General features: G+C 41.8%; 1 protein-coding gene across 1 annotated transcript in view; it reads left to right on the top strand.

Moving 5' to 3' along the window:
• LOC119500673 (protein kinase C-binding protein NELL1-like) overlaps positions 1-12728 on the top strand; it is a 384179-nt gene that overhangs the window by 169333 nt on the left and 202118 nt on the right. The window contains exons 11-12 of the mRNA XM_037790521.1: positions 1012-1111; positions 5492-5620. Of these exons, the coding sequence (XP_037646449.1) occupies positions 1012-1111; positions 5492-5620 (229 nt within the window). The remainder of the gene's footprint in view (positions 1-1011; positions 1112-5491; positions 5621-12728) is intronic.

Below are 12728 nucleotides of genomic sequence, written 5' to 3'. Positions count from 1 at the left end.
GCTTGTTAGTGGATTTCCCGACTTCAGTCAACAACCGATACGACCGTTTCGACACGTTATGTTTGAAGAAAATTCAACCCAGTCGCCAGAAAAAATGTTGGCATTGTACGTTTCTGCAAACCACGGATACGTTGAATGTCGACGTTTCTGAACCCAAAATACGTTTCATAAAAATGTTTCACATCAGCCTCAGATCACGCCTGCAGAAACGCACAACACTGCATGGTTAACGTTGAGAAATGATTGATCCGTGGTGGTTAACTACTTGGAGGTTAGAAAAATGATCATGGTTTGTGTTCAAATAATAACATAACACAACTTAACAACCGTAACAACATAACTAGCGTAAATAAATATCGGCAGCCCTTAGTGGACTTTTTAACGTAACGTAACAAACAGCAGTCTCCTTGGTGAAATGGTGCCATCAAATGGGGTCGTGTTTACCGTGTTTACGAGATGAGTTGTGACGTGTTTGTTGACGTAAAAAAATGACGGAGGCCATATTGTAATTTCAGTCGTATATTGTTTTTCTTTGTAATTTTATAATACGTCTGAGGCCTCATGTTTTTCATGCCTTTTGCATTTCCTGCATTATGTTACCCACTTGCTAGCTTGCTAAATCGTTAGCCTTTGTGGCTTCTAGACGCCGACAGTAACGTTAACATTGCCATTGCTTAGCAGCGGTGTTCTCACGACTTTACCACTTGAACGCCAAGAATATCGTGCACACGACTTCCCATGTTGTAAATACCAGCTCACAAGTTTCATTTGAAGGCACCAAAAGTCCTGTGTTTATGTTGAACAAACTTACCACAAAAAAAAAGGTTAAAGAAGCGGGATTGTGACGGGAAGCTTGCTGATTTGAGCTCTGGAACAGATCAGATTGAGTGTCATTTTTCCCCTTAAATGGTGTTATTGTTCTGGTGAAGATCTTGTGTAATGCTCAGACCTTCACACATTTGACCCCCAGCACTGTAATTGTAATGTTTTCCTTCTGTCCTCTCCTTCCAGAACGGCCTGATGGTGAAAGTCACAGAAACTTGTCCAGAGCTCAACTGCACCGTCGGTGAGCAGATCTTACCAGATGGCAGATGCTGCAATGTTTGCAGAGGTATGTCTTCCTCCCCACTGCACTATTCTCAGATGCGCGAATCGCTCTTTCTTTGGACGTGCACACACCAATCCCCCTGCCGCTGCCAGAGGTAAACATAGCCAGTATGCCAGTTGCTGATTCAGGCTGAGCCTCTGCAATAATTCTGTTTCTCTCCCTCTCCACCGGGTACGAGTGCTTCTTGGCTGGGATACCTATCAGAGCAGATTGGTCTGTCTGCTATAGAGCACCTGCTATGCCAATTTGCCTGAACCCCGCTGCTCTGGCAGGGGGGTACTACAGGGTAAATAGCCATGGGTAATTCAGTAAATACATTGAATAAACAAACTGTAGGAGTCTGTCTGCTATAGAGCCATAATGAAAGGAACCAGGGGCAGGTTCTGAGCAAAAGGAAATTGCGCTCTCATTTAGGTAAGATAAGCAGCATGCATCAGACTCACTGTATTCAGAGGAGAGGGAGATGAAAAGAGTGTGAAAGAGGATGCAAAGAGAAGATAGAGGAAAGGGAAGGAGAGGAGGAAGATGAGAGGGAGGAAATATAAAGTCTTAGACCTGCTGTGTTGAAAAGAATGGAAAGGAAAGGAGAGGAGGAGGAGGCGAGGTAAAGAGTTTAAAGCACATGAGAGGAGAGGGGGATGATGAAAAAGTTAAAGAGAGGATAATACACTATATTTTGAGAGGAGAGGAGAGAGGACAGGAGAGGGAAGATAAAGAATAGAGAAAGAATATGATGCTGGCCCACACGAAAAGATTTTTCAAATCTTAACAGATGTTGAAAACGTAAGAGACCTCACACATAACGACATGTTAGGTTAAACAGTTTTGTTCCTATAGTGTACGGTGACAAACGATTTGGCCAAAACAGCACACCACTATTCATGAACAAAAATTGTCCCGACTCTCAAAACCAGAAATCTCGCAAAATCTCTCGATCAAGTGTTCAATCAATTTGTTTGTTTTCCTACAAATGACCAGCAACATGCGTCAATTTACACTCGTTACATACAGTCTTTTCAAAATAAAACTCTGTTTTCACAGGAAAACAACATCCTTAGGTTTAGGCAACAAAACTACTTACTTAGGTTTAGGAAACGATTCAGGTTTGGATTAAAAGACGGAGCTCCTGAGGCGATGCTACTTTCAAATTATGCTAGCTTTCCAACATCATCGACCCTATCTTTAAGGTACACTTTGAACATATAAAAAAATGTATGATTAATTTGCGATTAATCGTGATTAACTATGGACAATCATGCGATTAATCGCAAATAAATATTTTAATCGATTAACAGCCCTACTTTAGAGCCATGAAAAAATCAGGGCTTTGCTTACAGTTGTTGGGAGGGGAGAGGAAAATCGGGCCCCAAATCGGCTTGACTCTCGTATAGTGTGTACCCGGCACTAGACTTGTTGAAAAGGAGAGATGAGAGGAGGGAGGAGAGGAGAAGAAAGGTTTAGAGTATAGAGGAAAGGACAGCAGAGAGGGAGAGAAGAGTAGGCGAGAGGAGAGTTTGTCCAGTAAGAGCTAACGATTAGAGATTGATAATCACAGTGTCTGTTCTATTTCTCTCTTTCTCTCTCCCACTCTCACACACCCACGCCCACCATCGCTAAAAACTCAGAGGCGGTCATTATTTTCTAATCATCTCTAGACCTCTTCTCCACTGTGTGACTCAGTACTTTGCCACCACTCTGATATTTACTTGTGCCTCGCTGTTAAATCCTCTGTTAAATTGGTAATTACGCAGAGTGCTCATGCCTCTCTGTTTTACTGAAATAGAAGAAGAAGAATCCCACCGGAAAAGGGGGCCGATGTATTGCAAATCAAAAGATCCAGCTATCACAAACACAACTGCAATGCATTTTTTCCCCCCTTCGGTGGTGTCCGAGCAGAACTGTACGTTATACCACATGCACACACTCTCACACATGCTCCTTATTGTAATCAGTCCTTTTACATGTTTACGCCGTTCGGTGGGGTGCTGCTGTAGATGGTGGAGGAGGAATAATGCACACATACTGTAGCTCTTTTTCCTCAGTAATGGCTCCCCAGGCTGCCTGCCTCTCAGGGCTTCTATGTGCAGCCAGTCTGTCTGTCATTACAGGACATGATGGGCTACATCAGCTCATACTTACTGAGCAGGAGACAATCACCTCTCTGTCTGTCCGTCTGTCTGTCTGTTTCCTTATCTGCCGCGCATTCTCCGTACATCTGTCATGTCACATCCTCTGTACACGTGCAGGATCTCAGTGTGTCTGACAATAGATCGGTACTGTGGTACACAGGCACTGTAGGGGTTAAAGTTCCAATCCACCACCGCAGCCGATCGGGGTATTTAATCCCCGTAGCGGTACCATGTGTTCCAATAGATACAATTGTTCCCAGGTGGGAAGCCAGTGAGGGATCCTGATCCTTTTACTGCACTAGTGTCTCCTGCACTTCCACTGAAGAAAACACTGACCTCGCTGTGACCTTGAAACGTAGGCTTTAAAAGTACAGTATGTAGCTTACTTTATTTCCGCGGATGGCAGCTGTTTTCATCTTGGATTCATGCGTTAAAGGTCCCGTATTATAAAAAGTGAGATTTTCATGTTTTTTTTTTATTATAAAGTAGGCTTAAGTCCTATATAAATACTCTGAGAGGATTGTAACGCTCAATCCACAGGGAAATACACACAGCCCGTATTCAGAAACTCTGCATTTGAAACAAGCTGTTTTTTCTCCATTTGTGATGTCACAAATATACAATAGTTAGACCATTACACAGTCTTAAACGTAAACAATCTAAATGTGTCCCAGTTTATTTCTGGTTTCAGTGTATGTGAATAACATCTACTGACAGGAAGTATACATGGACCAAAGCTGTTGCCTAGCAACACAATTATCTTGCAATTCCGTCGAAATGTGCTAAAACAGAGCGTTTAAGACAGAGGGTGAATACAGGCATATTCAGGCCAACAGTATGAGGAAAATAAAGTTTTTTTTTTAACATTACAGCATGTAAACATGACCTAGTAGAAACACAAAATACAAGTATGAATCTGAAAATGGGCACGATATGGGACCTTTAAGACGGATTCAAATGGTGGTCAGAGTCACTGGAAGAAAGTGTCAAAACTAAATAGAAATGTCCTCAGAAACGTCTCACAAACCACCGCTTCAACTGTTTAACAGGTCCCACACACTCATACTGTTGATTCTCCACAAGAGAGCTAAATACTTCCCTGTCACACACAGTCGCCCAGCCAGATGTTGCCTATTATTGCCTTTAGCTTTTTTTATTTGTGAAGAGATAATTGTGATACAACATTTTGCTGTGTACTCTTATTTTGAAACTTCTGTGTTGGCGGTGCAGATATATAGTTACAGCCTATAGCTCAGTATTTCATTCATTTCTGTGAAGAAAACGTAATGAAATTGTTATCTTTAAAGAGACACTGAATTTTGTAAGAAAAAAAAGAAAAAGACAATTAAGTATGTATGATAGGATAAATTAAAAAGAAAATACGTAATACAGACAGATAATTTTATTAAAAAAATCCTAACAGGAAAACTCATCTCTGATGCAACATTCACAGGAAATAATCTATCAAATTCATCCAAATCGCTCATTTTATACAAACTCCCTGACGTTATTTATTTCACTATTTGGGTTAATTGGTAACAGCTTATCAGTTGTTCTGTACTGTTATTGTTATGCATTGAATATAATATGAAATACCCATAAAATGTCACTTACTCAGGGGTCGTCAGTTTACTCAATGAGAGAAAAAGGGGTCCCTTAAAGAAAAAAGGTATAGGGAACCACTGCTGTAGGGGCTGGCCATCTATGAGTCTAGTCTTCATCATTCACCTGTTCTGTAAAACATCATATTGAAGGTCCTGTGCTGAAATACGTTGGCTGAACTGAAATGGAGAATCCTTTCTCTTTTGCTACCGTAGCCCCTCACTGAAGTCGCTGACTGTTAAAGCAGCACAGCGTATTGTTTCTACGAGCACCCTTCAAACCAGCACATCAACACAGAATAGCAGGAGAACACACTGTCCTGTGCTACAGAGCAGCACACTCGTGACCCCCCCCTTCACTCTACTGGCTGGATGGATGACCTCCTCTGAGACTTCCTACATGAGCTGCATGTGTGTGTGTGTGTTTTTTTTAAATACATTGTTTGTGTGTGTGTACGTGCTGTTGTGAAAGCCAAAACTTGTATTATTGCACCAACAATTTGCTGCAGTCATAAACCTTATGCATACAGGCTCCTCGTCATCCGCAGTATTGTGGTCGACAGGAACAAAGTTGCTCTTTTGTGCATTTGTCTGCTTTTATCTCTGTGTGCAGTCCAAAGTAAATGGAGGCCTCCTTTGTCTCGCTCTCTCAGGTTATGACTTCTGCGCAGAGGGACTCATTTGTGGCGAGAACTCCGAGTGCAAAAACCGGAATACTAAAGCCGAGTGTGAATGCAAGAGCGGCTATGCCTCCATCCACGGGGATTCTACTTACTGTGAAGGTAGGACTATACTTTTCCCAGCTCGGGCTGAGTCGGGGGGCTCATGTGAGACCGACTCACAATATCTATTAGCTACAGGATGTTAAAAGCAGTGCGGCTGGCAGCATGTCAGTGTTTAATTCACCGTGGGCCCACAGACTGAGATTTCTAATGAGCTGATATTAACACACTGTTTGTATGACAAGATGATGACAGGCTGTAAGGGAACAAGGAGTTGTCTGAGAAAGCATGTGGTCAGCTTGTGAAAAGGGAACCTGAACCTTTGTTATGGCATCAGTAATCCAAAAAAAGCACATGGATGTGTTGATTTGTCTGTTTATAAGGTTGGTAAAGGTTAAGGGTAGGTGCAGTTTCAGCAGCTTGATATTGTAAGTGGTATTTTACATTACTGCTGGCCATTTTCCAAAGGATATCATTGAGTTTTAAATAGATTTTCGGCTATTAATTTCATTTAATACAGATTTGGAAAATGAAAATTTTGACACCTGTCAAAGTTTCTGTATCATCTAATGACAATGCAGTAGTGTTGTCACGATGCTGGAATTTCTAACTTCAATACGATACCTTGAAAAATATCAACAATCGACTCCTTTTTCGATACCACGGGTTTTATTGAAAAATAAATAGCGCCGTGTGTGTCAACTTGCTGTCGGACAAAAGAGAGAGCAGAAAGATCAGCTGGTATCTGTTTATCGACACTGGAAAATGAAAATCGTAACAATTATTATCAATACTCTGATATTTTGGACAACACTGTAATGCAGCTGTGTTTTTTTTTATTGTGTGATCAGGCAGTATCTAGCTCTTGTTCTAATGAAGGCTGATTGCACTTTCTTTTAATTTGCTTTGGACAAATAAATGTGATGTAACGCAGTCAATACTTCAGAGGCAGATGTGGAAAAGAATCCCATTCAGGGATTGGTTGTTGGAAAATACAGTAAAACCAAGAAGACAAACAATAACATGGACATTGTTGAATGATAATATGAATTTGGTAATTTCTTGCATTAAGAATGCTGCTGTTTGGCGTCCTCTTCGATTGTAATGCATGTATTAGAGCATCTCAAATGTACAATGGAGTACGTTTTTCAACACAGCCCATGCTTGCAACCGCTAAAACATGTCACGATAACAAGACAGACTTAATGTCCGTAGTGTTGAATTACCTATTTTAATCAACTGCAAGTTGACCTTTGTAGCATCTCGAAATGGACTTAAACCAATCTGCAAGGTACGAAGTCAGTTTGTAAACTCATGGCATGCTTTTAAAAAATGGAAACTTGACGGGATTTATATTCATTAGGCTGGCACAAACATCCTTTCAAGTTATTGTGAAACTTTTGCTCATGCTTTCATCAAATGTTTGGTAAGATTTAAACTTCACTTGCAGCTGTTATATGTTTGGGAACTGAACCCAAGTCTGTAGAGTTAATGGTACACGTTTTACCCATGCCAAACTGCATATTTACTTTTCACGAAACTACATAACTATTTTAAGCTGAGCTGAAGAGAGTAAAGGCACTCGCGAGCGTGCATGACGTTATATCCGTTGGATTTTCCCAGAAATACTGACCCGCATACTTCACATTAAAAGCAGTCTACAGGCTGATAGAGGAAACTCAGAAAGTTGCAGAAGATCTCATCTTTTTAGGTTAGTTTACAACCTGTTCACACATTGGCAATAAAAAAACAATTAACAAACGTTCATACGTGTAAAAACTCACATACGGTCCCTTTAAACTAGAGTGCCTATTGTTTCCAATAGTGTCTGCCTCACTTTTCCTGTAAAACAATTTTGAGACATCTGATCTGTTTTTCGAGACATAATTTCACAAATATTCAGGGGATCTCAGCCTCTCTGAAAAAGCAACTAAGAGTGTCAGGGTGCTTCCAGTATACGCTGCCTGTTGGACTTGGCTGCCAGTCAGTGGGTGCTGGAGGCCCAGAGTGCTTGTGATGGAGCTAATGGCCTTATTTGATTAAGAGGCTTGGGAGCGGCAGTCGGCGGATTGAAGGATTTGCTCGTCGCTCGTCGCAGTTGTCTTTGGGTCGGAGCCACGGCGGACTGGATTCACTAAACACGCCGAGAGCCGGGTAGCCATGAGCCCTCCAGTCTCGTCTGCCTCTGTTTGATCTGCATGGTAAAGTGGTTTACCCAGAGCTCCACTCCAATCCACGACAGTCCCACACCATACGAGCGAGGGCTGGGAAATGCTGATTGTTAGATCAACTATGTAAATCGGGAGGAGCCACGGCTCTATTGGCTGCGAGGCATTATCCGTGTTTGGGGGTTTGCTCCCTAAAGGCAGCTCAGACTTCTATTGTGACTGGATTAGCTGGCATCCTGCTGTACAGTATGGTGATATTTGACATGGAGTCACTCTCACCTCCAACTTAAATTGGCTTAGGATAACACGTCTTACGCAGCAGACTCTGTATCTGTTTTATTTGAGTTATAAACAAAGCCCGGCAGTCTAAGAATAGATGTTTTACAAGACAAATTCATTTCTCCTCATGTACTTTACAAACTGGATATTGTGTCTGGCCGTGGCTCTAAGCTGTCATTAAATGTGAGCATTATATCCTCATAAATGGTTTAATGTGCAGCGGAATGATTGAAGATGAGATTATTTACTTGTAATCAGAGGGCTGTTTGAGGACGGACCAGAGGCGGAGGCTTCCGTCTGGCATTCAGTCACCTTATGGAGCCGTTATTCTAACTCTCCCTCGCTTTAAGATGAATATCTAATTATTCTCAGAGGGATATTTGGCTGGCATATTGTCCTCCATCGTACCAAAACTTTGCATAAGTGCAAAATGAGGCACCCCATCTGTTGTGAAAGGTTGCACTGATATTTTCCTATTAAAACACATGTAAGACTTTTCTGCCCTTCATAGTGTATTTCTGGTGTGTTTATTAACTTGAAAAAAATCCCGAATGTCTTAGCCTAGACAAATTTTGTTCAGTTTTCACTCTTTGTTTAGACTTCATGTCTTAGCTAAGCAGGCCGTAAATTGTTATTGTTTGTATTTCGATTTGTGATGAAGAGGTTTTGAGTTTTGGCACACGTTTCCCATCACTCTTTGGATATTTCAAACAGCAAGTGTGATGTTGTGTTTTTAGGTATTAGCTCTAGGCTATGGGGGATGGAACCTGCCAAAATAAATAAATCATAAATCATCAATAAATAATACTAATAATGAGTGACAACAATGTGTACAGAACATAATACAGAAATAAATAAGTTTGGGGAAATAAACAAGGGGTGAAATGCAAAGGGAAAATCGTGCAGAAATAAATAAATAAATGCAGAAATAAATACACACATTAAAAAATAAGTATAAAATAAATACAAAATAAATGCTTAAATGCATAAGCACATAAACAAATAAACACCTACATAAATAAATCAATGAATCAATAAATATAATAAATACATGGATAAATAAAAGGGGAATTTAAAAAAGAAGATAAATTAAATACATAAGAGAATTAATGCAAAGATAAATAAATAAAGCAGTAAATAAAAAAAAATCAATTTATGTCACATTTTATCAATTAATTAATGGCTACATTTATTTTTTATATTATTTTTACTGCATTTAATGACATATTCATTTATTTATTTATCGAGTCATTTATTTTTATTTTTGTAATTTTTGGCAGGTTCAGTCCTCCATAGAAGGCTAGTGAATATGCACAATAGAATATAATGCTGAAATAGCTACAGAACAAACACTTCCTGTTTGCAACACCGATGTACAAACAACCATCAACTAGATACTTTGTTTTTTTACTGAAAATTTACTTTTTACTTTAGATTCATCCACAACTGAGGAAAGTGGTTGAGTTCACTGAAAAGAGGGAGTTTAGTTGTTTCCAGCAGTATGTGTACGTGGTCTGTGTGTTCCAGTCTGACTGATTTATGACACTGGAGAAGTGGGAATGGGGGGGGGGATTTTTTGATGACACATGCTTTTCTCAGGTGCTAGAAGTCAATGAAGCTGCAGCATATTTTGTCTGTCTGCTGCAGCATGTATGACGCATGCCTGATTCCTGCAGCCGGGAGGAGGATGTGTTAATATTTAAAGCCATCTGCCCAATCTCAGAAAGCAGAAATGTGCCTGCATATGCAGAATATGCACACATGTAGAAACACACTAATGATGGTGTTTGCCTCACTAGCCTGCCCACCAAAGTGTTCATTTACTCCATTAACGATGTATGTTACTGCATGAGAACTGATGGTCTCAGAGATGAGTCAGTTGGAGGCATCGCTCTGCGTACTCGATGTTGAGGCATCTGCTCCTCCTCTTCTCTAGCTTGGGAAAGACTTTTTAATCCTGGAGGAAGCCTGGGAGAAGGCCGCGGTTGCTATTGATCGGTCTTGTCAACACTCAGCAAGTCAAAGGCTCCAGCTGGCCTGTTGGCTCTGCCTCAGCAACAGCATGGACACATGAAGCGCAATAGGCCTAATGGACTGCATGGAATTACTGTTTGCACTGAAGGCCATCAACCCCTTCCATATTTTCCTCACAGTTACCTGAAAGGCCTTTCCTCCTTTACCTTGACCTCAGGATAAGGATATTTCTATTCACACAGAACCAGTCTAAGAAACTGTCCCTGGAAACTGTTTGGAAAAGGGCAGGCACTTTCAAAAAAATACTTGACAGATGATTGGATGAACCATCTGTCAATCAAACTCGTGCCAAAGCCAGTCGGGAGAAGAGTGAAATCCGTCAAGAAAAGCCTTCAATGCCGTTCTTTGCTCCTCCTTCAATGAAGAAATACTCTCCAGTTCTGATAGAACTGAGTTCCTCACAGGATGCTGATTGGTCCGTGCTCTGGCTGGCCAGACACAAACGCATTGCTTGAAGCCTGACAAGACGGATTTTCATGTGATATGTGTTCCTGCGATTCTTTGCGTGATCTTGTGACATTACGACAATCCAACTGCCGTGCAAGGTAAAAGTATTGGGTAAGAGTATTGGAACTTTAAATAACCCAGTACCAAGTAGTATCAAAACTGCTCAAGTTAAACAATACCTGCAATTGATCCTTTTTATACCCAGATCTAGAAAAAAAACCAGACTGAGACTATGGTTTTGCGCGGAGCCAGTCACCGCAAGCATTCTTTGATTTAATGCAACGTGTGATTGATCAACCACTATCGCCGCAGCTACAACCCATACAGCCGGGATTGCCTGCCTGCGTACGGCTCTGAACACGGAGATGTCGGAGCTGGCGGCTAACAGCTAGCAGCGCTAACAACGCAAACAGGGCTAACAACGGCAGACAGAGCTAACAGTGTTAACCCTGGGAGGGGGACCAGAGGGTGGGCGTTACGCTTCCGTGACAACGCAGCCCCACTGTGGGTCGCTGCGTGAGCGCTGTGCAGTGCGCTGGCGGTGACTAGCGAGCCAGCGGGGCACTCACACACAGCTTCAATTCACATATTTGGTATCAAATGAAGTGCTCTATTGGTGTCTGTATCACTTTAAGGGTACTGGTATTGGTACTGGCACCGTCCGATACCCAGCCCTAATCACAGGGCTGACACATACTCACATTCACACCTACAGGCAATTTAGAGTGGCCGATTAACCGAACCTGCATGTCTTTGGACTGTGGGAGGAAATCGAACCCAGAACCTTTTTGCTGCGAGGTGTCAATACTAACAACAACACCAACATACTGTGCTACGCACGTTTTGTTTTTTCACCTCATTGTGTTTACCACTTCTGAAACCAAACCCATGCCCTCTCAGACTTCCACATGCAAAAGTGTGTCAACATTTTCTGATGTTAAAATAACAAATCAATTACGTTAAGGCCCTGACGCACCAAGCCGACGGTTGGCATTCACACAGTTTGGGGCCGTAGGTGAGCGTCTGTCGACCTAGTTTTTTGCGTTGTGTCCCGGCCATCTGGAATGAAGCTAAGCGGTGAGTGAGAGTGGTGTGAAAATGGTCGGCAAACGCCGCTTTGTTTTCATGTACGTATCATAACAACGGCTTGTATATCTGCCGTCCTTCCTGTTTCCCTTTTTGAATGACGAATACACACTACCGCCACCTGTTGGTGCGGAGAGGCCCAGAACGTACTTGCTAACTGGCCATCGGCTGTAGTCTTTGCGCTGTGTTTGAATGCAACTTGTCGGCCAAGACAAAGGCGACATGTGGCGACGCAACAGTCTGCCTTCATCGCCGCTAGTTCTTTGATGTCGGCTTGGTGTGTCTGTGACTTCAGACAACTGTTCCACTTTCCCACTTCCAATATTACTGTATACAGCATGTACTGTATGTACATAGATGTAAGCCCATCTATTATAATGTGGTAAAACAGGTCTATCACTAGCTTCGGATCAAAGATCTTCAATCAGATAAATCCTGCGAGGCAGGAATATGGTGAATGCTGTGACACCGGTGTTAAAGCACTAATTTCCTATTGATAAAAAGCACGGACTACATCTCGCAGGTTGTGTTCTCCCTCTGGCTCAGTGTGTCACACCACCTGTTGCTGCTATATTACTGTTATTTCTCACGTTTGCGCTAATGGGCTTATCATAGGCTTATTATCCTCATCAGCTCGTGTTTATGCTATCAGTGATATTCTTCTCGAGTCCCGGCAGATCTACTGTATCATCGCTCAGCACCAGAGGACACAGACATTAACACTGTTGTTGTTGTTGTCGCTGACAGCTTGTTAATCGTAACCTAAAAAAAAAAACATGTTCACATTGGGTTGAGCCCTCTCACGATAAAGCTCCAAATAAAGAAAGTGCTTAAGCAGCTGATGTGAGAATAGTTGCATCAGCTAAGAGCAAACAACATAATTCCCTGCTTCCCTAGCGGAGTGCTGCAGGGACCCTCCTCCCAAATGGCCGGTTGTTACCTCAGAGGCTGCTCTGTATATCTCTTTTCAACGGTGGCTGAAATCCCAGCATGGGTCTAATGTTGAACCAAAGTGCACCTAGATAGTGCATATCTTTCTTTCATTGGATATGTTCTCAGCTTTATATGGGCCTTTTTTTTTCTCAATATACCCAAATGATCTCCCACTCTGCAGGAAGCTTATATTTTTTGTTCTTTACAGCCTCTCAAGTGCC

The sequence above is a fragment of the Sebastes umbrosus genome, chromosome 2, assembly GCF_015220745.1.
Source record: "Sebastes umbrosus isolate fSebUmb1 chromosome 2, fSebUmb1.pri, whole genome shotgun sequence".
NCBI classification, from domain to species: Eukaryota; Metazoa; Chordata; class Actinopteri; order Perciformes; family Sebastidae; genus Sebastes; species Sebastes umbrosus.
This window is presented reverse-complemented; position numbering and strand designations above follow the sequence as displayed.